At 33.4% G+C, this 25837-nt stretch overlaps 2 protein-coding genes across 3 annotated transcripts; both read left to right on the top strand.

Annotated features, from left to right (window-relative positions):
• Positions 1-625: 625 nt before the first annotated feature.
• LOC136235354 (protein argonaute 1) lies at positions 626-9076 on the top strand. The gene is made up of 22 exons (XM_066024988.1): positions 626-802; positions 2050-2747; positions 2834-3042; positions 3129-3278; positions 3346-3479; positions 3621-3730; positions 3935-4041; positions 4621-4759; positions 4831-4947; positions 5696-5803; positions 5889-5960; positions 6168-6290; positions 6388-6553; positions 6678-6937; positions 7047-7189; positions 7397-7459; positions 7538-7601; positions 7719-7854; positions 7938-8011; positions 8097-8191; positions 8310-8341; positions 8645-9076. Exons 2-22 carry the CDS (start codon positions 2052-2054, stop codon positions 8866-8868), a joined length of 3222 nt encoding a protein of 1073 aa, XP_065881060.1. The 5' UTR covers positions 626-802; positions 2050-2051; the 3' UTR covers positions 8869-9076.
• Positions 9077-21519: 12443 nt separating this feature from the next.
• Positions 21520-25623, top strand: LOC136234726 (organelle RRM domain-containing protein 6, chloroplastic-like). 2 transcript variants are annotated; one of them, XM_066024202.1, is made up of 4 exons: positions 21520-21859; positions 24286-24354; positions 24474-24580; positions 25326-25623. In XM_066024202.1, exons 1-4 carry the CDS (start codon positions 21592-21594, stop codon positions 25407-25409), a joined length of 528 nt encoding a protein of 175 aa, XP_065880274.1. In that variant the 5' UTR covers positions 21520-21591; the 3' UTR covers positions 25410-25623. The 2 variants fall into 2 exon arrangements, with proteins under 2 accessions (XP_065880274.1, XP_065880275.1); XM_066024203.1 differs by lacking the exon at positions 24286-24354.
• The last annotated feature ends 214 nt before the right edge of the window (positions 25624-25837 follow it).

Here is a 25837-nt window from a genome sequence, read left to right as displayed (position 1 = left end):
TAATTTTATAGGAGTTGACGAAAATAAAAACTAAAGGGCTATATAATCATTTCTAAAACACAATGATTAATTAGTGCATTACGTAAAAATATTGCTCCATAATTATAATTATTTACCCATAATTATTTAACAAAATACACTAATTGTAAAACAAAATCTTACAATATTTTTTGTTGAGCAAAATTAATTATCAAATAATTACTTATTAATACAAGGAAAGTTTTTTTTTTAAAAATTAATACAAGGAAAGTTAAATATATTTAGGAAACAATTAATTATCAAATAATTAAATTCATTAATATAAAATCACACTAATTTTTCGCCAAAGCAATATCTAATACATATAGGAAAAATAAATAAATTATCCATTAAGGGTGAAGAAATCTAAAGTGGAAATCGCGTTGGCTTAGACAATTAAGAAGCGAGATTAGCGATTAATTAATATAATAATTAAAAAATAAAACGGACAATGCCACGTCAGCATTCCACGTATTTAATAGTGGAGAAGGTGAAGCAGAAGTGGGGATAATAGCATAGGGAAGAGAGGGGAGAGAGTAGGGACAGAGTTGTCATTTTCAAACACCTACCACTCTTTTATAAGCAGAGTGTGGTTGTCATTATTCAGATTTTCATCTTTCACTGTAACAGAGCTCTCTCTTGTAGGGCTTTTCCGCTTTCTCTCTCTCTTTTTTGCTCTCTTGTTTCATAGAGTGGCGGGGTACAGTTTTCAGTACATCTTTTTTATTTAACCTCCTTCTCTTCGTGTATTACTCTCACCGCTTCTCCGTTTAGCGGTTTTCAGGTAAATCGGTGTGGTTTTTGCAGTTTCTCGGCTGTTTTTGTGCTTAGTGTTGGTTTGTCAATTGTGTTTTCCGATTCTAGTTCATCATATGTTTGTTTGGTGAGGTTTTGGTTTTATGTTACTTTTTGTTTAGTTTTAGGTCTTCGTTTCCGTAGATCTATTTGATTTTTGTGATTATTTGCTCTTGGTGGCTTATTTACTCTTGACTTTTGTTTGTAAAATCATTTTGTTTTCGTTCTAGATCGTTGGATCTTCTAACATTGAGTTTTTTCAGTGGTGTTGTTTTCTAGGGTTTTTGATGAATGAACTAGCGGTTTCTTCTCTGCAATTTTGTGAGATTGAGTTTTTAGTGATTTAGGGTTTTTGGTGACTTAATGTGTCAGTTGTGGGAGATGGTGTGAAGGCTGTTTTATGAACCTTTAGTAGTGAGTGTGGAATTTTTTTTATTGTAATGGAAGTGGTTTTGCCTATGTTGCACAGTTCCGAAAATGGAAACTGAAATGGAAATCTACACCTACATGGGGGATTAAAAAAATATAGCTAGGAAACAGTTGGAAAGAAACTGAAAAAGAAACCTACCAAAAGCAGAAACTCTGGAAACCCTAGTGTCAGGGAAGAAGGTGGTGTACCGAGACCCAGAAGAGTCTCGGTGGTGTACGGAGACGGAGAAGAGTCTCCATGGTGTACCAAGACGGAGAAGAGGAGTTTCCATGTAGGGAGAATTGAGTACGGAGAAGAGGAGTTTCCATGTAGGGAGAATTGAGTACGGAGGAAGGAAGGAAATTATTATTTAATTGCCTGCAATAGAACCTGGCGTTCTAGTTGTGTATTTATTTAGTTTCCATACAGGTATTGATTGTTGTGTTTTTCTTGTATGGCTGTGATTTTATCCTTCTTTGCTATAGCATTTATCATAACGCTAGCTTAGCGGAGAAGAGTTTCCGTGGAAACCCTACTTAGCGGAGAAGAGTTTCCGTGGAAACCCTAGCGCAGCGTAGAAGAGTTTCCATGGAAACGAAGGAAATTATTATTTAAATATCTGTAATTGAACCTGGCGTTCTTGTTGTGTATTTATTTAGTTTCCATACAGGGATTGATTGTTTTGTTTTTCTTGTATGGTTGTGATTTTTATCCTTCTTTACTATGGCATTTATTATTGCTGTCCATGTTGCTATTTAGGAATGATATCTACCACCATCTGACATAATTATTTTCGCTTCTCTATTGTGTTCTGTTTGCTGCTATAGTTATGGTGAGGAAGAGGAGAACTGAACCTGGTGCAAGTGGCGGCGAGAGCTCTGCTCCCCAAGAAGCTGCTGGAGGTAATGGCCGTGGATCCCAGCGTCCACCTGATAGGAATCCTCCACCTCATCAGGGAGGAGCATACCAAGGTGGCAGGGGCTGGGCCCCCCAGTCTCAGCAAGAAGGCCGCGGTGGTTATGGTGGACGTGGCCGAGGTGGGATGCCCCCACCGCAGCAACAACAACATTATCAGCAACAACATTATGGTGGTCCCCATGATTATCAAGGCAGGGGAAGAGGAGGCCCTCAACAAGGAAGCCGCGGAGGCTATGGCGGCGGTCGAGCCATGAATTCCCGAGGAGGAGTTCCTCCTGGTGGTCCATCCACACCACCAGTTCCCGAGCTGCACCAAGCAACCCTGGCTCCTTATCAAGCTGGGGTGACCCCTCAGATGATGCCATCTGAAGCGAGGTTGTCTTCTTATCCACCTGAGCCTGCACAAGTAGCATCTCAGCAGATGCATGAATTATCTGTGTCACAAGAAGGCCCTTCAAGCCAGGAAATTCAGGCCGTGCCACCAACATCAAGTAAATCAATGAGGTTCCCTCTTCGCCCTGGCAAGGGTAGCACTGGCATTAGGTGTATAGTGAAAGCTAACCACTTCTTTGCTGAATTACCAGATAAGGATTTGCACCAGTATGATGTAAGTTTGCTCATCTTTTATATGCTTGTATAGTTTGTTCAAAGTTCGCGGCATTGAGTTCTTCAATATTTTGTTGTTGCCAATAGGTTACTATCACACCTGAGGTCACATCACGCGGTGTCAACCGGGCTGTGATGGAGCAACTGGTTAAGTTGTATAGAGAATCACACCTTGGTAAGCGTCTTCCTGCTTATGATGGAAGGAAGAGTCTATACACTGCTGGGCCACTTCCATTTTTGACAAAGGAATTTAAAATCACTCTGATTGATGAAGACGATGGTTCGGGCGGACAGAGGTTTATGGCTTTTGCTTTCTGCACTTTCTATAGAACTTCTCAACACTTCCACTTGCTGTTAATTTAGTTGTCTTTTCATGTTGCAGGAGGGAACGAGAATTCAGGGTTGTGATCAAATTAGCAGCACGTGCTGACCTACATCATTTAGGGCTCTTTTTACAGGGGAAGCAAGCAGATGCACCTCAAGAAGCACTTCAAGTTCTTGACATTGTTCTACGTGAACTGCCTACTACTCGGTGGGAATCCTTCTTGCTTTTATGATGCTTTACATTGTGCATGGATGCTAACATATGCCAACTGTAGGTACTGCCCTGTGGGTCGATCTTTCTATTCCCCTGATCTAGGAAGAAGGCAGCCCCTTGGTGAGGGTTTGGAGAGTTGGCGTGGTTTTTACCAAAGTATTCGCCCGACACAAATGGGATTGTCGCTCAATATTGGTACCTAACAATCTTTAAGCTATTTTATTATTCAATGGATTTCGAGTTGAAGTCCATTGCTATTGTGCACTGTGAATTGATAAAACCTTGACTCTTCAATTGAATCTGAATTTACATTCGTGTTATGTTGGGGGTGCGCAGATATGTCTTCTACTGCTTTCATTGAGCCACTGCCAGTGATTGACTTTGTAACCCAACTTTTGAACCGTGATGTTTCATCTCGCCCACTGTCTGATTCTGACCGGGTGAAGGTAATACCATTATAGATTAACTCATCTTTTGCTACTTCGCAGCTTGATTTTATCAGGTCATTTGATTAAAGTGTTTTATTTTTTTTTAAGATGCATGAAAAATGCGATGCTCTATTTCTGTTGTTATGGTGAAGCTACTTGAGGTTGGCTTAGGATAAAGTTTAGAATTACAAAATAATGATGCTTTTGTTTGTGTTATAATAGATAAAAAAGGCTCTGAGAGGAGTTAAGGTCGAAGTTACTCACCGTGGAAATATGCGCAGAAAATATCGTATATCAGGTTTAACATCTCAAGCGACACGGGAGTTAACGTGAGTATCACGGAATCTTCTTTTCTACTGTATATTCATCTTCAATTTTGTCTGTATACTGCTTAGTTGTCTTATTTTATTTCATTTGTTCTGTATTAGTTGTCTTCAAATGTGATTAATAGACTTGCATTGAATAGCTTCCCATAATAGGTGTCAGTAACTTAACTGTCTTTGTATTAATAAGTTCAATTATTTCATAATTAATTGTTTGATAAATAAACTTAACTTTCCTTGTAGTAATAAGTTTAATTATTTGATAATTAATTTTGCAGAAAATAAAAATCTTGTAAGATTTTGTTTAATAAAGAACTTTTTTGTTTACGGTTTTAGGCTATTTTGTTAAAGAATTATCATGTAAATTAACCTAATTTTGTTACAGATTGTATATTCAACCTTCCATAACAGTAGCTTAATTATAGGAAATCAATTTCAACGTGATTAAATGTGATTGATAGACTTACTTTGTATAGCTTTTAAGCGACATAGGAGTTAACATGAGTATAACAGAATCTTCTTTTATACTGTATAGTCGTATTCTATTTTGTCTGTATAAACTTTATTCAATTTGTTCTGTATTAGTTTTCCGGTTGATGAAAGAGGAACCATGAAGTCTGTTGTAGAGTACTTCTACGAAACCTATGGTTTTGCAATTCAACATACTCAATGGCCATGTCTTCAAGTGGGAAACCAGCAGAGACCCAATTATTTGCCAATGGAGGTAAATGTCTTGCTTTGTTTTTTCATTTTTGTTTAAAACATGTTTGCTTATAAGTTGTTAGTACAACACAGGTTTGCAAGATTGTCGAGGGTCAGAGGTACTCCAAGAGACTTAATGAGAGGCAGATAACTGCTTTGCTGAAGGTGACCTGTCAGCGTCCTCATGAAAGGGAGCTTGATATCATGCAGGTAAGTTCTGTTGTCAGACCATTTGTAATTTGATATTCCTGACTTGATTAGTTTAGCTGTGTGTTTTGTTACATTTTATGTTGCACATTAAGAGGTAATTATTACACTGTTACGAAGAATTTTTAATAATTAACTACCGAATAATAGAAAATTATTGGACTTTATAGTATCTCAAGTGTTGTGTAATAAAAAATGGTAGAAATCTCTTCCTTGATCATGGAACTAGATGTCATATGTGTAAGGTAATTTAGAGAGAGTTCAGAAGATTGATGTTTTTGATTTTTACATAAATAGTAGTTTTTGCTTCTTAGGGCGAGCCTTGGCGCAACGGTAAAACGTTGTTGTCGTGTGACCTGAGGTCACGGGTTCGAGTCTTAGGAGCGGCCTCTTGCCAATTAAATTGGCAAGGGAAGGCTTGCCCCCAATACACCCTTGTGGTGGGACCCCTCCCCGGACCCTCGCTCAGCGGGGACGCGTAATGCGACCGGGCCGCCCTTTTTTTTTTTTTTAGTAGTTTTTGCTTCTTCCCTCCCTTTGCAAGTTCTTATTTTTGGAGGCTATAGCATAAGAAAACATGATATATTGAGTAGCTGGTTACTTATTGACCGTTCTAATTTGGTGGCGAACTGACTGGTCAATGTTTTGTTGTTTGGTGTCCAAAGTCATATGCCATGAATACCTTGATTATGGTAGGATTTTAGTTTTACGTCGTCATGAATTGCTAATGTGCTTAATATTGCTTGTGTAGACTGTTCAACATAATGCTTACCACAATGATCCCTATGCAAAGGAATTTGGTATTAAAATTAGTGAGAAGCTTGCATCAGTTGAGGCTCGCATTTTGCCTGCTCCTTGGGTAAGTCTATTTTACTTTATCCAGTGTGTATTTTCTGCTGGTTATTTGTTACACGATATTCAACTTTTCGTTGCTGTTTGTGCAGCTCAAATACCATGAAACAGGTAGGGAGAAGGATTGCCTACCTCAAGTTGGTCAATGGAATATGATGAATAAGGTATTTTCTTTTTAGTCTGGCATTGTCATGTATTGGTCGCTCTTTTCCTCACTGATGGTATCTTATATGATATGCTGTAGGAGTTCTGCTAACTATTTATTGCTCCGGAAAGGGGCTACTTAGATGTGTGTATATATTTCCACTATTTAATCCAATTTTAAGATCAGTGTGCTTTAACTTAGTTTCTTTTTCTTTTGCATTTTGCAGAAAATGGTGAATGGGGGAACCGTTAACAATTGGATCTGCATTAACTTTTCTCGAAATGTTCAAGACAGTGTGGCGCGTGGATTTTGCTACGAACTTGCTCAAATGTGCTATATATCTGGCATGGTATTGAATTTTTGCTCTGTTCCTAATTGATATTTTTGTTTGATCTTGTATATGTTTAGCATTGCATCCTAAAATCTTGTTGCTGTTTTGTTTCAAGGCATTTAATCCTGAACCAGTCCTACCTCCGGTTAGTTCTCGCCCTGAGCAGGTGGAGAAGGTCTTGAAAACACGGTACCATGATGCCATGACAAAACTTCAACCCCATGGAAAAGAACTTGACCTGCTTATTGTAATTCTCCCTGATAATAATGGCTCTCTTTATGGTATGCGAGTTAACACAGTTTCAGTGTGCTTTGTTTCCCCCTCATTTTAATCACAAAAAACTAGTCTCGAAGGACAACATGGATACATTTTCATCTTTTCTGAATCTATGTATGTCCTATGCAGGCGATTTGAAGCGAATTTGTGAGACAGATCTTGGAGTGGTTTCCCAATGCTGTTTAACAAAGCACGTATTTCGAATGAGCAAGCAGTATCTGGCAAATGTATCTCTGAAGATCAATGTAAAAGTTGGGGGAAGAAATACTGTACTTGTTGATGCATTAACAAGGCGTATTCCTTTAGTCAGTGACCGTCCTACTATTATTTTTGGTGCTGATGTCACTCATCCTCATCCTGGAGAAGACTCGAGTCCATCTATTGCAGCTGTAAGATATCCACCTTTTCTCCTGATGTATCTGTTTTGCCTTGTGCATTTGATTTGGCTTTTCGCCTATTTTAGATATTCATTTACAAGCCTTAAAATTTCAAATGCAGGTTGTGGCTTCTCAAGATTGGCCTGAGGTTACAAAATATGCCGGGTTGGTTTGTGCTCAAGCCCATAGGCAAGAGCTTATCCAAGATCTGTTCAAAGAGTGGCAAGATCCTGTACGAGGAAAAGTCACTGGTGGCATGATCAAGTATGTCTGCTTGTCTCTCGATGATTCATTTGTAGATGTCAAGGGCATGTTTGTGTTCATTTTCACTTGAGCCCGAGGACAACTGTCTGTAATATCAGAGAGGCCTCTAATTTTAAGACTTCGGCTAGATGCCTATGCTCATATGCACCAAATTAAACTGTCTTGAGTTCATTTGAAGGGTGTGTAATAACTGTGTACATGTTGCAGGGAACTCCTCATCTCTTTCCGCCGAGCAACTGGGCAGAAGCCACAGAGGATCATCTTCTATAGGCATTTTTCTTTCCCCAGTTATTTACCTTGATCCTTTTTTTTTATGTTCCATTTTCCTGATGATGCCGTCATGTACAGAGATGGGGTTAGTGAAGGCCAATTTTATCAAGTTTTGCTGTATGAGCTAGATGCTATCCGTAAGGTAAGGCTAGATTTTGGTGTACAGTAGTTAAATTTGTTGAACCCTCTACTTTTACTTCGTGGTCCGATGTCTTTAGCGTGTATCCAATAATCTTTCCTTTTTTCCATTTCCTTTCAGGCGTGTGCTTCCTTAGAACCGAACTATCAGCCTCCTGTGACGTTTGTTGTCGTTCAAAAGCGTCATCATACAAGGTTGTTTGCCAACAACCATCATGACCGTAATGCAGTTGACAAGAGCGGGAATATCTTGCCTGGTACTAATGTTGTACAAGATTTTGATAGTAATTCATATTTGAATTTTCTCATTTATCTAATCTGAAGTCTTCCTATATGACAGGTACTGTTGTGGATTCTAAAATCTGTCATCCGACTGAATTTGACTTCTATCTATGTAGCCATGCTGGAATTCAGGTTTGTTGCGGGACTGTTTTTAATAATCAAATTTACGCGTCATTACATGAATGTTTTATAACACATGAAGTAAATCTGGTCTCAGGGTACAAGCCGTCCAGCTCATTACCATGTATTGTGGGATGAGAACAAGTTCACAGCCGATGGATTGCAATCTCTTACCAACAATCTTTGCTATACGTAAGTTCTGGTTTAGGAACTATTTCTTTTTCTGCTATAATTTATGTGCTTAAGCTACCAACATTTCGGCGAGGACTTAATGTGCTGTTATTCTAATACATTTGCGCCCTTGTTTCAGATATGCTCGATGCACACGATCAGTTTCCATAGGTTGGTATCTCTTATCATATTAATGTCATGCCAGATTTTTATGACCTGTGGTTGAATGATTGAGTTGGCTAGGTTCTAGCGGTCTCTATTGATAGACTCGAACTCGACCAAAGACTGCCGTATCGGACCTGACTTGTGCTAATTGGGCGAGTCAGCCGAGCAATCTGAGTCTTAGGAATTAAAGAAAAATAGTTTTAATTAGTGGAAGAGATTTGGTTCACGAATCACAAAATCAAGATTTTGATTTGAGTCGAAACACGATATGACAACTATGATTTTGATGGTATTTGTTGTGTTTGTCAGTGCCACCTGCATATTATGCTCATCTTGCAGCATTCAGAGCTCGTTTCTACATGGAACCGGAAACATCAGACAGTGGATCGATGACAAGTGGACCAATCTCTGGACGTGGAGGCATGGGCGGAGGACTAGGTGCACGAAGCACTCGAGGACCTGCTGCAAGTGCTGCGGTGCGACCTTTACCTGCTTTGAAGGAGAATGTGAAGCGGGTCATGTTTTACTGCTGAGTAGAATCTGACCTTGTGATATGATAAAATCCATGGATTGTAATGAGAAAAATATGCCAGATGATGCTGTAACGGTAGGATGAAGTTTATTTATTTCCTTGTTTTTCATGTATTTGGGATTTATGTATTATGAGTGTGCATTATGAGATATTTATGAGTTCAGACTCTGAATTATGAGATATTTAATATTTATGAGTGAATTATCAGATATTTATGAGTTCTTTTTAAGAAGTAAGGATTCAAAGCTTTTAATTATCTCATATTATTTGTTGATGAAGGATGAAATTGATCTTTCTAGGCTAACCGTTGTTGGATTGCCAGTATTTTTTGGTAAATTTTGATTAAAATTATATGCAGAAATTCTGAAGATTTTAATTTTGCTTCTAAGTTTAGTGTGGAAGATTAATATTAATTGCTTTGAACTTATGTTAGTCTTTCTACGCTTATTAAGCGTCAAAAAAACCCGCTAAAGTTTGCATCATGGTAAATTTTTTGATAAATTAGTTTTAAAAACGATTAGTTTTAATATTTAAAAGCTTAACCAAAGTATTGGAACCGCTAAAGTTTGCATCATGGTAAATTTTTTGATAAATTAGTTTTAATATTTAAAAGTTTAACCAAAGTATTGGAAATAAGTTTGTCGGGAAGTTAAAAAAATTTTACTTGCATTTTCTAACAAATATTCAAATAGGTATAATATTGAAAGACTTCTTAAATCACTATCCTAATTAAAATTTAAATTGCCAAAATAGCATGGCAACAATAGATCAGTTACCTTGAACATTTAAATTATTTAAATTGCCAAAATAGCAAAATAAACAACTCACTAGCATGGCAAAAATAGCAAAATTTAAATTGCCAAAATAGCAAAATAAACAACTAATTGAACATTAAATCATTTAAATTAAGAATGACAGTTACCTTGAATCAAATTGAACGGTAAAATTAGCCAATCTCGTAAGAACAGTTCGGATCGAAAGTTCGTGATTAATTTCTTTGAATGATAGAAACTTTCTGAAATAGCAATTTTTTGGTTCGTAAGTGTATCCACCGCCGACAGCAGTGGCTATTCACTTTCGCAGATGGTTTGCACCTCTATGGGTGGGACTGCTGGCCACTGAAATTCTTTCCATTCCCAAAGGCGAGGATCGAACCCTGGACCTTTGGTTAAGGGAGGAGGAGCCTTTACCACTCTACCGCAACCCCGTGGTTTCTGAAATAGCAATTAATTAGCGGCATTCAAGTCACATTCAAACCTATTTAAAATAAAAAAGAATAACAAGAAAGAATAGAAAAAACTTCAATAATGAGTAAGGAAAGAATCAATAATGTGTAAATTAGATTTATGGCTACTCAACTTCAATTTTTAATGGTATAACTACTGAACTTTACACTTTTTAACACCAGTGGCTACTAAACGCTTAAAAACGACCGTTGACCTCAAAATAAAAAATTTAAAGAGTTAATGATATTAAGTGTTGTTTGGTTAGGAGAGAGAGTGAATTTTTAGAGAGAAAAAACTCAAAACAATGTGATTTTGGAAAATAAAAAATGTGGGTTTCATGGTAAATATCGTTCTGAACAACTATAATTCTTGAGTATTTTCATTTTGAAGTCGTTAATAATCATTTTGAAAAGTTAGTTAAAGTTGAGTGACCATCAATGTTAAAAAGTGTAAAGTTCATTGACCATACCGTTAAGAATTGAAGTTTAGTGACCATGTGTATAATTTATCCAATGAATAATTAACAAAAAGAGTAAAAGGAGGAGGAAGAAAAACCAAAATTGAATTAAAAAGAAGGGATAAGTACAAAAAAATTGCCTGTGGTTTACACTTTTTACAAACGCGAACCCGTAGTTTTTTTTTTTTACAAAAAGAGGTCTGTGCTACATGCCGTTAGCAAACAAAGGCAAAATTGACTAAAGGTGGTAAAATTCAAAGAGAAAAGAGTTAATTTGTTACTTATATTTATTTATTTTATAAATTAACCCTCCTAATTATCTAATTATTTCAAAGAGAAATAAGAAGGGAAATAAAAAATTAAAAAGAGATGGGTCATGAGTTTAGACGGCGTCATCATCCGTTTCCACGTTTTTGAAAAACGGAGCATAGCACATGTATTTATTTGCTCGAAATCAAACCACATGTATTTATTTGAAATTAACTCAATATTTTAATAGGTAATATATGGTTGCTATTACGTTAAGCTTGGATTAGCAAAAATCGTGCTAATTTATGAAAGCTATAGCCTATTGGTACTATTATGTTTGTTTGTTTGAATCGTTGTTCTATTAACTTTTTTTGGATTAAGATTGTTTTTCCATGTTATGTTTGTCTAACATTGTCCAGTTCTGATCAACTTGTATAGAAATTTACTGTGGCATAAAAGATTGAAGATGATGCAGATTCCTGATATGCTTGTTGATTTCGAGTAAATTACACCAATAATATTTGAACTTTATCCTAGTTCACACTTTGATACCCAGATTACATTTTGTTTCAAAAATATACCTGAAGTAACGATGACCGGACAATTTAGTATATTTTACCAGTCAGTGGCTAGTCAATACGAGTTTGACGAGTAAATTACACTGATGGTAACTGAACTTTATCCCAATTCACACTTTGGTACCTAGATTTCATTTTCTCCAAAAATACACATCAAGTAAAGATGACTTAATATTTTAGTACATTTGACCGATTAGTGATCGGTCAATGTGAGTTTGACCATTTTAAATTAAAAATTGAACCCCATCACACACCCAATTAACATAAAATTGCAATACTAATATTTAGCTGTCTCTCTCTCTCTCTATATATATGTATATATTAAATGATAATATTATAATTTTATGTTCATTGAGTGTATGAGGTTTACTTTAAAATGGTCAAATTCATGTTATCCGGTCACTAACCGATCAAATGAACTAAATTTTTCAGTCACCTTTACTTGAGTTATGTTTTTAGGATAAAATAAAATTCAGGTATCAAAATGTGAATTAAGATAAAGTTCAGGTACCATTAATGTAATTAACATATGAAACTCACGTTGATCTGTCATTAACCGGTAAAATACACTAAATTGTCCGATCATCGTTACTTCAGGTATATCTTTGAGATAAAATGCAATCTACATACCAAAGTGTGTATAGGATAAAGTTCAAGTACCATTAATATAATTTATCCGTTGATTTAAGAAGTTCTCATGATAATGTGCAACAAATTGATGTTTGATGTAAACGATAGTAGTTGATGTAATGCATGAGCTTGTACCTTTTCCATTGCATCAGTTAATCGTTTGAATTAATAATTGTTGGTTAAGGACCACTTCCGCTTATAGAGTTTGCCCCCACTAGTTAAAAATCATAGATCCGTCCTTGGCCATAGTAGATACAAAATGACCATGTTACTTTGTTATTTTCAGTCTGTTTGTTTATGCCAAATGTAACGGTTAAAAATCTAAAAAACAATAGACAGAATGACCTAAGTATTAACATTGACAAAAGATAGGGATCTTATAAGTTGTTTTTCAAAATAGGAGGACTAAACAGTGTATTAGGTAAAAAGGAGGGGACTAATAAATTATTTAGTCTAAAAATTAACTTTGTTTGGGAGTTCATAGAATGTAAATGAGGTTAAATGTTTAATTTCGTTTTAGAGTTTAAATATTAAGGGAAAAAAAGTTAAATTTACCAGTAAAGACAAAAATTTAAAAAACTTTACGTTACTCCCATTAACCCTACATTTATTAACTAATTACTCTCTCCATTCTATAATATCTGTCATTTTTAATCAAAATATAAATTTTATTTATTTGTCTCTTTTAGATTTTCAATGTTCTTTTTTCAAACTTATCCTTTAACTTAGGATTATGAAAGTGTCTTGAAATTTAGAAAATGCATTTAAATTCACTGTTTAGAGCTAATCAGATTTAACTTTATGCATTAAATAATTTTGAGTTTTTCTAAATCATCTTTTTTTTTCTAAATTCAAGACATTAATTTTTTCTTTTTATTAAATTTTTTTTTATGCGTAATGCACTTAAATTAAACAAAGGAAAATTACATTAAAGACAAAAAAAAACCTCTATCGTACCGCACCCCATGTGATTCGAACCCATGAAACCAACAAAAGTGACATATTATAAAAAAGAGGGAGTATTTCTCAATAGAATTGATTGGATGCAGAAAATGAAAGACACGCTCCACCGCCTGTCAAAAAGAAAATGCAAAATAAACAAATACTAGTTCCACCACCTGTCAAAAAGAAAATGCAAAATAAACAAATACTAATAACTTTTGAAAGTTGAAGGAGCAATTGAAGTTTTAGGATTATTGAATTCAATTGGACAAGAATAAGGAGTTATCGAATGATATTGGTCAATAATAAAGAGTTGTTGGATGCAACTGGATAAGAATAATGGATTATTGAATGCAATTTGACAAGAATATTGAGTCATTCGAAACTTTTGAAAGTTCAGGGACAGTTGAAGTTTGAACCAAATATATCTCTAGTATTTGCAGAGAGGAAATGAGTTGAAGCAAAAACACTGTAGCAACATCAAAACAGAGAGGGAAAATGAAAAAATACAATTTGATGTAGCAAAAATGATGAAATAGCTTGAAGATGGTCTTAGATAACGTTTTACGAGATTTTCAAACTATTTTTTCTAGTTTCCTATAATAGGAAGAAAATCTGTTGTCCCAATTTGGTGTCCCTTCCCTATCTCTTCTCATAAAAAAACCTATTTTGTTGTGTGGATCTTCTTAGCTCATACTGTATTATTTTAATTAAGTGAGAACCATTTTTTTTATGAAAGGAGATAGAGAAAAGAACACCAAGTTGAGATAACAAATTTTCTTTCGTTTTACAAGTTCTTACTCTCTCTCCCTCTATATATATATATATAATAATTATTATTATTACTACGAGAACTTGAGAAGAGTTTTGTAACTCTCGATAGCTCCATTAAATATTATTTTAATACATATTAACCTCCCTTTTAATTGTGCAGTAACTTTTCATATACCCCTATTTTAATCCTACAATAAATGTAGGAATCTATAATAAATTAAATTTTTATAATTTTAATTTATTAATAAATAAAAAACTCTCTTTTTCTATTCTATTACATAAATCGTTTTAGAAAGTAAGTTTTTTTTAAATATAAATCGTTTTAATTTTTAAAAAATTTTTGGTTTAGTTTTTCGATTCAAACATTGTATTTTTTATCTTGGTTTTCAATATATCTATATGTGTTTTGAGCATTTCAAGGTTTATTCCCTAACTATTACATGTGAGATTTTTTTAAATTAAATAATGTAAATTTATTAATTTGATTTTATATTAATTATATTTTTTAATTTGTGTGAAACACCTTAAAACGACTTTGAATAAAAAAATGATTTTTACATAATGACTTATATAATGGAACGGATGGAGTAACAAATTTGAATTATAACATAAAAAACGGTTTTTACCATTTGATTTAATAAAAATAATGCAACAATATTAAAAGGTTGCCTTAGATTACAGGTTAAGGAAATTCAATAAAACCGCTCTTTATTTTCTTTTCTCCCCTAAAACTTCCGTTTATGTCTGTTTGTTCGATCTTTGTCCTAATTTCGATGATAACATCTACACATAGTTTGAGTTCATCCACACTTTTGTTGTATCATAGGAGATGATAGCCAATTACGATTGGATTTTTCTTAAATAAACTGACATAATTAGACCCCAGATTATCCTAACTTTCGGTTTGTTTGAAGGTTAAGGAAATTCAATAAAACGCTCTTTGTATTTTCTTATCTTCCTAAAACTTTCGTTTGTCTATTTGTTCAATCTTTGTCCCTATCATGGTGATAACTTCTACATACGATTCAAGTTCGTCCACGTTTCTATTGTATCTTAGGAAACGATAACCAATTGCGGCTAAATCAGATGACTTGTTTCCCATCTTGTTACAATTTTAGTTTCTTGAAAATGGCACCATTAGTACCCAATTTGGACCCATTTTGAGTTTAAAAACCAGAAGAAAAACTCCAAAATCTGGATGAAGAAGATGGGAGTTTCTTAGCGGCTAGATTTAGGTCTCCACATATATTCCGTAACTCTTGATAGCTCCATTAAATATTACTTTAATATATAATAAACATTTGTGTTGAAAATTTCTATTGCATGACTCTAAGGGCTCGTTTGGCTTGCGGAATAGAGGGAGAATAGAATAGCTATTCCCACCTTTAGTTTATTTTTTTATGGAATAGCTATTCTATAAAATCCCTATTTCTTATTTTCATCGAATAACTATTCTTCAATTTATCCAATGAATAACTATTCCTAATATTGTATTTTTGTAATTTATAAGATTGCCCTCCATTAAATCATCAATCTTCTCTCCAGCCAGTTTCTCAAATCCTATAAATTTTGAAGAATTCATAATTTATATCATAAAAAACCTAAAAAATAGGGAAAACGTTAAAAAATGTAAAAATACGAAAAATATGAAACACGAAAAACATGAATAGATGAAAAGGTTACAAAACACGAGAATATGCAAAAAATGCAAAAAACATGAAAATATGAACAAACGCGAAAAGCACGAAATGCAAAAAAAAAAAGCAAACACACGAAAAAACACAAAACATGAATAACGCGAAAAAGTGACAAAACACGAAATATACAAAAATGAGAAAAATATGAAAAACACGAAAACGTGAAAAAATACAAAAAAATATGAAAAATGCTAAAACACAAAAACATAACAATATGTAAAAAACGCGATAAACATGAAAATGCGAAAAACACAAACAAAACACGAAAACATGAAAAAATGTGAATAACACGAAAAGGTAATAAAATGCGAAAAATACAAAAAAGGGAAAAAACGAAAACGTGAAAACGGGAAAAACCGAAAAACTAAAATGTAAAACGCGAAAAAATGAAAAAATATAAAAAACACAATAACGTGAATAAAACAAAAATCTGACAAAATGTGAAAAATACGAAAATATGAACAAACACGAAAACAAAAAACTTTAGAAACGTGAAAAAACGTAAAAAAAACGCCAAAAATACGAAAATATGAAAAAACATTATAAACACATTTTTCACATTTTCGTGTTTTCACATTTTTTTTAAATATTTTTTCACATTTTTTTTGTTTTCATTTTTTTACGTTTTCACTTTTTTTTTTCTTTCTCATTTTCGTGTTTTTCCATTTTTTTATGTTTTCCTGTTTTTAACATTTTTTTTCCTTTTTGTGATTTTCACATTTTTCCACATTTTGTGTTTTCATATTTTCGTGTTTTTGACAAATTTTCACGTTTTTCTATTTTTCATATTTTTTTTCAGGTTTTCGTGTATTTAACGTTTTTTACATGTTTGTGTTTTCCACATCTTTTCACATTTTTTGTGTTTTTCGTTTTTTTTACATTTTCTTGTTTTCATGGATTTTTTCAATTTTTTGCGTTTTCACAGCTTTTCACAGCTTTTCACGTCTCTCTATTTTTTTATTTTACCGTTTGTGTATTTTTTTGTTTTTTCATATTTTACGTGTTCTTTTTGTGTTAACCCGCTTATATTTTTTTCGCATTTTCACCATTTTCCTTTTTTTTGTGTGTTTTTAATGATTTTTTTTTGCGTTTTTACTGTTTTCCACCTCTTTTTTTTCGCACTTTTACAATTTTTCCGTTTTCATGTTTTTATTGTTTTTCTGATTTTAATGGTTTTTTTTCTATTTTTCGTTTTTTTCCTGTCTTACATGTTTCTCATTTTCATATTGTTTATATATTTTTTAAAATAATATATATTAAATATTTGAATAAGTTATAGTAATAATTAAATTTTTAAATGAAATAAGAAATTACATTTGAGGGTAATGTTATCTTTTAAATAAAAAAAAAATTATCTATTTCATTTTATCTTATTCTACCAACCAAACATAGAAATAGTTATTCCTGAGAAATTTTTATTCCACGCTTTGCTATTCTATTCCTTTCGAATAGTAATTCTATTTCATTCCATTTCATTCCGCGAACCAAACGACACCTAAGTTCTTAATGGATCCGAATTTTGGAATAATGACTTGTATTGACTTTGGTAACCGATTATTTATTATGGTAACGTTTTGTATTTAAATCAAATCTAAATTCTGTAAATGACAATTTATTTGGTAACGTCTTAATATTTATAACATATTTTGAATGTGCATTTAATTCTCTTCCTATAAATAAGTTTTCTAATTCTCATTTTGAAGAAAAGAATAAAATTTTTTCTTTCATTTTTAAGTTGTTGTTCCAGACTTCTAACCTCGAGTATACGTGTTTAGGGCTTGCTATGTTAACCTTAGGAAACGACTGGCGGTTGAGATTGCACCTATGTCTACCAAGAAAATCGCTTTTAAGTTAGTGGCAGGTCCACGACATAACACTTTTTCGATAAGTTTTTATTATTTTGTTCTTTATTTCCAACAATTTCTTATTAGGAAAATTTAATTTTCCTTTCTTCTTCTACATTAATTTCTCTAATAGTTTTTTTTGGGGGCTAAATTAAAAACAACCACATGGTTTTACCTAAAACAAACTTTGTGGTTTTTATCGTTAGCAAAAACGAGATAAGATATCTTTAGTTGCTATGCCTTTGCTTTTGTATATTGTTTATCCTTCCTCTGTAAATAAATTAAGGATAAAGAAGATGGAAGAGGAAGAGGAAGAGGAAGGAGAGAGGAGAGAGAAGAAATAAATTAAAAAATGAAATCTAATGTTTTTATTATTTTGATTTGACCAAAATACCTCTTGCCACGTCATCAAGAGTTTTCCCTTGTTTTTGCTAAAAAAAAGGAATCATAGAGTTTATTTTGGGAAAAAAAATTGACACCTACCGATTTGCGAATTCGTGAAACCATAAATTAAGTTTTTTTTAGTTTTCGATTTAATTTTTTTTCCATATAGAAAAATATTTAGAGTTTTCTAATTTTTATTTTGAATAGAAAGTATAAGTTATGGCTATGATAATATTGAGAAATTATTAAAAGCATCCGGTTCTCCATGTCAAACGAGGACATTCCATACATATTTTGACATGTGTAATACGTACCCATACATATTATAAGATACGAGGCTCCACTATTTTATTTATTCAGTGAGGTCACAATACACGTGTCCAAATATGAATTGAGGGTCCTCCAAATGCCATGGAAGACCGAGTGCTTAATATAACCCAATTAAAAAACTCATTAGTTTGGATCATTAGTTTTTTAAATATTTTTGTATAGTTAGATTTGGATTACATTTTCTTTGTCATAAAAATTCATTATTTATACAAAAATGAAAAATATCACATACATACACGTATACTTTATTTGATTTTATAGTTATTAAAATTTAATGTTATGCATAAAGCTTTAATAGAGAGAAAATCCACCTGATGGATGTCCGACGATTTTTGAATCAAGAAATCAGATAAACTATAAAAAAAAAATATTAATTTCTTAATTAGTATATCATGATGTTAATGTGTCGATATTTTTTTAATTTTCTTTAATTACTATTAAATATCATTTAAATTATAATAAAAAAAATTAAAATGTTATAAGAGGGACATAAAGTTTCTATTTTTATTTGAATTAAATTAGTAATTATCTTAAATTGAATTATTACAGTTTATATAATAAAATATTTATTAGAAATAATAGAAGTATTTTGTTATATTATATATTATTATTGGAAATATATTCGGATTTGGACCAAATATACACGTCTGTCTATTGATGGAATGAGCCAGATGGGGAGGAGATTAGCAGAGGAGTAGGAGAAGGGTGTACAAGGAGCTCTTTTGCATAGGGCCCCAAATTTAAGAGGCCCAACTTTTTATTATTATACAAATTTAAATAAATTATTGTTATTAATTATTATGTGAAAAATTAAATGAATGTTAACTTATCCTGAAAAATAACGCTTTAAGAGTGTTAAGGGGCCCATTTTTTTATTATTATTTACAATATCTAATTTACTTATTTTTATTATGTTAAAAATCAAGATAAAAGTATTTTAGCGTTTCGTTTTGTGGAAACATTATTATTATATGAAATTATTAATTTTTTAATAAATAAGGTCCAATTTCTTTTCATTTAGCACAGGGCTCAAAAAATGTTTAATACGGCCCTAGAGATTAGGGTTTTGAGATGGACTGGGCTAGATCTTAATTTTATTTTGCCAAAAATAATTTTTGGGATGCGTTTCTAACTATTTAGAGCGTATATAAAGATCATAATTGCTACAATAGACTGATTTTGGCTATTTAGGAATAATCAGATTCAGATCTGATGTATCCTAGTCTCAATAGAGGGTGCGTAAAGCGCAAACCCTATTTTCGCTCGTCGTATCGATAAACGGACCACACCAACATGATTTAAGACCCTAAAGACCTTAAACCAGACAAAATTTCAGACCGAACCAAAGCTCAGTGGGCAGCGTGTGGAAAAGGCAATGTGTTTGTTAAGGTATATCATATGGAGAATACTTTTGAAGATGGAAGTTCTATTTGGTGTGATTCTAAATATGACTTGAATATTCGGTTGAGTGAATCGGTTGATAGTATCGGGCTTCAAGCTTTGTTTGGCAACTTTGGAACTACTATATCTTGCAAAGTTGCTACATTTGAGGATGGAACGAGTAAAGGCCATGGCTTCTTTCAATTTGATTCTGGACGATTTGCAAATTCTGCTATTGAGAATCTAAACGACTATCTTGTTCATGACAAATATACGTGAGTTCTCTACTTTTCTGCATATGAAGTCCTATAATGTTCTCTTAATAATTTGATTTTAACTCAATTTGTGGATCGGATATGTTGGAAAGTTTCTTAAAAAGAGTGATCGAGTTCTACTAAGTCCTGATGTTAAATACAAAAATTTATATGTGAAAAATATGGATATTGACATCTTGAAAGAGCATGGATCTTGACATCTCATTAGAATCTTGTTGGTTTTTTTAATTGAAAACAAACAAACAGAGATGTCATAAAAATAAACAAACGAAGATGTCATACAGATAGAGTTGACATCTCATCAGAACGTATCTTTCGAAAGCTCTTCCTAGATGTCATGATCCATATTTTTCATATATAAATTTGTATATTTAGCATCAGGACTTGGTATAGCTCGATCACTCTTTTTAAGAAACTTTCCAACATATCTGATCCACAAATTAAGGCAAAATCAAATTATTAGGAGAAAATTCTAGGAGGACTTTATATGCAGAAAAGTGAAGAACTTGCATCTATTTGTCATGAACAAGATAGCTGTTTAGATTCTCAATGACAGAATTTGTAGAATCGTCAGAGTCAAATTGAACGAAGCCATGACCTTTATAGTCTTTCCATCATCAAATATAGCAACTTTGCAAGATAATAGTTCCAAATTTTCTAAACAAAGTTTGAAGCCCGATATTATCAAATGATTCACTCAGATTCTTTCATACGAACAAAATATTCAAGTCATATTTAGAATCACACCAAATAGAACTTCCATCTACTAGTAAAATTTGAAGTATTCTCCATATAATGTCTTAACGAACACATTTCCTTTTTCCGAAGACGATGGCTTGCGATTCTTTCACCTCAGGTATTCCATAAAAGTAAAAATGAAGAGGTACAGAGAAGGAATAACTTACTATTTATAGTTCGTAGTTTTCAAATGACTAAGGATTGCAAAAGGGAAACTTAAAACATCCCTCATTACGAAGCGGTCACTCAAACGACGACACACCTCGGGAAACCGCTACATTATTCACCTACTCTAAACTTAGCGTGAGACATTAGGGTTACATGTGGCAGGCTTTCAGTGGAGTCAAACATGTGGTCGTAATAATGCTTACTAGAGAAATGGTTGCACGCTAATTCTTAGTTACGACGTTATCCAATGTAATGATCGACCATGACAAGTCATGTAAATGGGAGAGCGAATTGAGTTAAAAAGTAGAATTGCATGAGTTAAAAAAGATTCAGAAATCAAAGTAGAGGAGGAAATTGAAGATATTTAGTTGAAGTGGAGGGTCAAATTATAATTCATAGGATAAATAATTTACGGGGGTAAATTGAAGACATTTTTTCACCTTTGTTTGTTGATTAATTTAAAACATGTCCATATTAAACATTTTAAATTCGAACAGAATCAGTTCAATATAATTTTACCAAACGCTAATAATTAAACAGCTAACATCTTACTGCAACTGCAAACAGCTAAACAGACTCTAAATAAATGCTTTATCATAACAACTATTATCTAACAACAACCATAACAGACATGCCCTAAATAAATGCTTTATCATGTCTTATTTGTCATTTGCCTAAACAGCTATTAATAGTGAGCTAAATTTTACCAAACAATTTTACACAATCCGCTAGTCAAATCAGCTAATAAAAAAACGTAATTGAACTAACAGCCAATGTAATCAGTTAACGGCTAACAACTATTTAACAAACGGGACCAATATACTGAATTATTCCAGATACTGGTTACTCCAAAACTTTTATTCTATTTAATAATTTAATTTTAATTTATTCCAGATACTGAATTATTGAAAACAACAAAATTAATGATTTAAATAATATATCACTAAAATATAAAAACTGGATAGTGTATGAAATGAATTATTTACTCGAACAGACCAAAAGAAGCCGAACATTATCAGAAACAGATTGGGTTTTAATTTGAGCACCTGAAAATGGCTGCCGTCGTTGCGCTAGGATCAAGTTGTTCAACTTCACTTCCGTCTTTGGAGATTACCAGATTTTCATTTTCATCTTCATCTTCATCTTCCTATCCATCTAATGGTTGCTTCAAGCATATCAGAAGGCAATTTCCTTCCTTAGTTCATACAAGACTCTCGGCTTCTCTCCCATCTCCTTCTTCTTCTTCTGCTGCAGCTTCTCCTTCTCCTTCTTCCTCCGATTTCACTCCGAAACCCCCCAGAACCAGGCTCTTCGTCAGCGGTTAGTTTTTCTCTCTCTAATTCCTCCATTTTTATTTAATTCTATTCTTTCTTTGTATCTGATTTTGCGTTTCCTGTTTAATTTTCGCCTAATTACTTTATTCAACTGGCAATTTTTTCAATGGTGTGCAAGAGATATTGAAATTTGAAAAATAAGCTTTTGTTTGGGAGGAATTGAAAAATAAGTAGTTCTTTTTGTTCTCAATTGAATTAGATTTTAAATTCTTAGTTGGAGGTTTCTCGCTTTACTGGTTGTAACAACATGTTTGGAATATTGTTGGTTTGGCAAGTACTATTTGTTGGGACTCACGGCCTAAAACACGTCTATACCAAATGTCACTGGGCCAGAGATTTCCCCGAGTCTCGGCCAGCCAACTCCCACCCAAAGGGTCTATCCCTTTTAAGACTCAAGCATAGCGTCAATTCGTCCATCGGCCTTCTGTCCTAGAGGGACTCCCTATGGTTAAAGAGAACCCGCACTATGGACTAACTCCCGAGCCCAAAGTGTTCGTAGGGGTACTTCTAAGGAGACATCCGTCTCCCTTCCCAAAGACCAGATGCCAGACTCTCCTAGTCAACTAGAGACTAGGGTGGGTGGATCAGTAAACCAGACTGACAAGTGGTCCACGAATTGGCGGAGATCCGACGCTAGGTGAACTCTGTCCCCCTATAGTGTTGCCCCATCCCTATTTCATGGACCTATGTTACACGAACACTTCTCTTTAGTAGCATTCTGTGTCCGTATCTCTTTCGTGTTCATATCTGTTTGCATTTGAAGGCTATCTATAAAGATTATGTTTTAGAAATAACATGTTCCAATATCATATAGATATTGTTCGTTTCCTCACGGGCTAAAACTCGTCTATTTATATTGAAAACACACTTTACTAATATAGCTCGATAGTTCATTACTGCCCATCCCTATATGTTGCATGTACACTTCTTTTTAGTACCGTTTCGTGTACGTGTCCATCTCTGTTTTCATTTGAAGCCTATTTATAAAGGTTATGTTTTAGTGTTTCCGGTGTCCGTGCAACATAACTATAGAGTCATTTTTTGCTCAGACCTTTCATCCCAGATCTATCTGGTGGCTTACTAGCTTTGGTTCGTCCATGAATCGACACATCTTATGTATAGAATCGATTCTGACACCATCATGTAAATATTGTCAATTTGACACAAGTCCTATTCATTATGTCTCACGACTTTAAAACGTGTTTACATGGTACACAGTCAATTAATATAGTCCAATCCAATCACTACCTTTCCATTTCTGACGTGGAATTCAGTTTATTCCTATGCTCATCACCATCCTTTAGGACCGCTTATTGCTCATGCCTTTCATCCCGGTGCATCCACTCAGGATTGAGTAGTTACACTGGTAGTATCTCCTATTAAGAGAATATTCTAAATTGCAGGAATCAAGAACCATTTGCCAATATTAGTGAATTAGCTCTTTTCTTATTTGGCTTGGTTTCACATCTGTATACTACACTTCAAATCACTATACAGAAAGTCTTTGTTTGAGTACTACACTAGCTTCTGGTACCTGCTAAATTCTTTAGAGTAAATAATTTATTAGTACTTACAGTTTCGTCCTCGTATTTTAATACTATATTGTTTAGTTCTTAACTTTTGTTCTATTCAACAGTTTAGTCCCTCAAATATTCGAATTATTAAAAAGTTCATTCTCTCTATAAGTGACTGAACTATTGAATATAACAAAAGTTAAGGACTAAACAGTGTTTTAACTTAAGTATAGGGACTAATAAATCATTTTTCATTTCTTTAATGGTGCTAGATCAACAAGGTATGATATAGAAGACCCATTCATTTACAATAATCTTTTGTTTGAGTTTTTCTTTTTGTGTAGTGTTGAGAACCGCGACCAAAAGCAATTTTACCTTAAACGCGTCTACATGTATTTGAAACACATCTTACTAGTATAGTCTATTCACTTTTCTCTGCAATTCCAGTATGGAATTCAATTCATTCGTGCCCCGTTGCCATCTTTGAGGGCCACTTCTTGTTCGGATCTCCACCCTGATATCACCCGATACAATCTGGTCGTACTTCCGATGTCCAAACTTTTCAGTATGATGCATTTGGAGTGATTTGACTGCTCTGGGTTTGGAAGGACAAATTGAACTACTGTTTGTTGTTTATCTTGTACTAATAAGCCTTTATAAAAATACTAGATTGCTGAAGAGCAATTGCAGTTCCACATGACGGATCCATGATTCACAATCTCTTGTGATTTATGGGTATTATATTGATATTTTTGGTGTTTTTACATAAAAAAAATAAAAAACCCATACACCATTTCCATAGAAGTCTTAGCATTTTCTGGCGACGACTGGATGCTCAAGCCCCCCAAACCCCCATCTAGATCCGCCCCTGCTCATACTTTATGTGCTATAAATGCAGGGTTATCTTTTCGTACCACCGAAGAGAGTTTGCGAAATGCTTTTGAAAACTTCGGCAAACTTGTGGAAGGTGAGAATTGAGATCAAAAGATGTTACAGAAAATAGTTCAGTAAGCTTAACTGTAATATGATCTCCTTCTTTCTGGGTTTATAAAATTGCTTAATACATCCAAACAAACCTTATTACAGTGAATCTGGTGATGGATAAATTAGCAAACAGACCAAGAGGATTTGCCTTCTTGCGTTATTCAACTCAAGAGGAATCACTCAAAGCTGTTGATGAAATGCATGGAAAGGTATGTCTATTCGGGTTGTCTTGTTATAATCGTATCTGTATATCACATGATTATATGATAGGATAACGTGCAAAAACACTCTAAAACGTTGGCAACCAAAAGTAATTTTACTCCTAACTTTATAAATGATACAATATCTAACGTTTGCAAGTTAGGCCGATTTTACCTCTAACTACAATTGTACTCTATCCAATCATCAATCTTGTCAACATATCAAAGACACGTGTACATACGTGAAAACAATAAAAATAAAAAATCCCTTGTGTACATGTATCTTTGATTTGGTGCAAAACACGAGATATGTCAATGATTAATATAAGATCTATGATTGGGTCGTAACTATCAGCTTGAGCTTTTAGTTTAATCGGTTCCATGACATTGTATCCGAGCCTCTTGGACCAAACGGTCGAAGGTTCGAGTTCTGACAACCTCATTAATTTGTGGAATTAAAAGCTCAAGCTCATGACTACGTTTCGTTAACTGAAAATTGATCAAGCTTTCAAATATTTGGAGTACAATTGGTCCAACTTGCAAACTTTAGGGATATAATATACAATTTATGACTTTACGAGTAAATTTTTTCTTAGCTACTAATATTAGAGATATTTTTGTAACTTATCCCTCGTAATATATTGTGACAGTCGGGTTATCTCAGTAAATAGTAAATATGTATTTTTTTCTTATAATTCAGAGATTGAATATGCTTGAAATGGCATTGGATTTCTAAAAAGTATTTGTATTGTAGTTTTTGGATGGCAGAGTAATATTCGTGGAAATAGCAAAATCTAGAAGAGAGCTTCGGGAACGGCAAGAGCAGAAGCAATTTTGAAGTGTAGATGTTTACCTCACTACAGTAAAACTTTTATATAGGAATAACCTGTATTTTGTTATAAAAAAACTCGGTCCCAACTTGATAATAACCTCTATTACTAAACTCTATTTAGTAACAACCTTCCAATTGTTATACAAATAGTCTGGTCCTAAGTGCATTCCTATATAGAGGTTTTACGGTATATTTAAGATTAACAATTCTTGTTTGACTAGATTTTTATCTTTTCTAAGTTTATCCATGCTTGGAATATATAAATTGATTGAGCATGGTGTTAATTAAAAGAAGATAAAATCGATCTAAATCTAATGAAATCCCGGAGGATGAATTCATCTTCAAATCATGATAATCTGTGTTTAGTTCACTCTTATCGGATAAGAATTGCATTATATATATATAATTTAGGGTAAATAATTATAAAGTCCTTA

Source organism: Euphorbia lathyris, chromosome 7 (genome assembly GCF_963576675.1).
Source record: "Euphorbia lathyris chromosome 7, ddEupLath1.1, whole genome shotgun sequence".
In the NCBI taxonomy this organism is placed as follows: Eukaryota; Viridiplantae; Streptophyta; class Magnoliopsida; order Malpighiales; family Euphorbiaceae; genus Euphorbia; species Euphorbia lathyris.
This window is presented reverse-complemented; position numbering and strand designations above follow the sequence as displayed.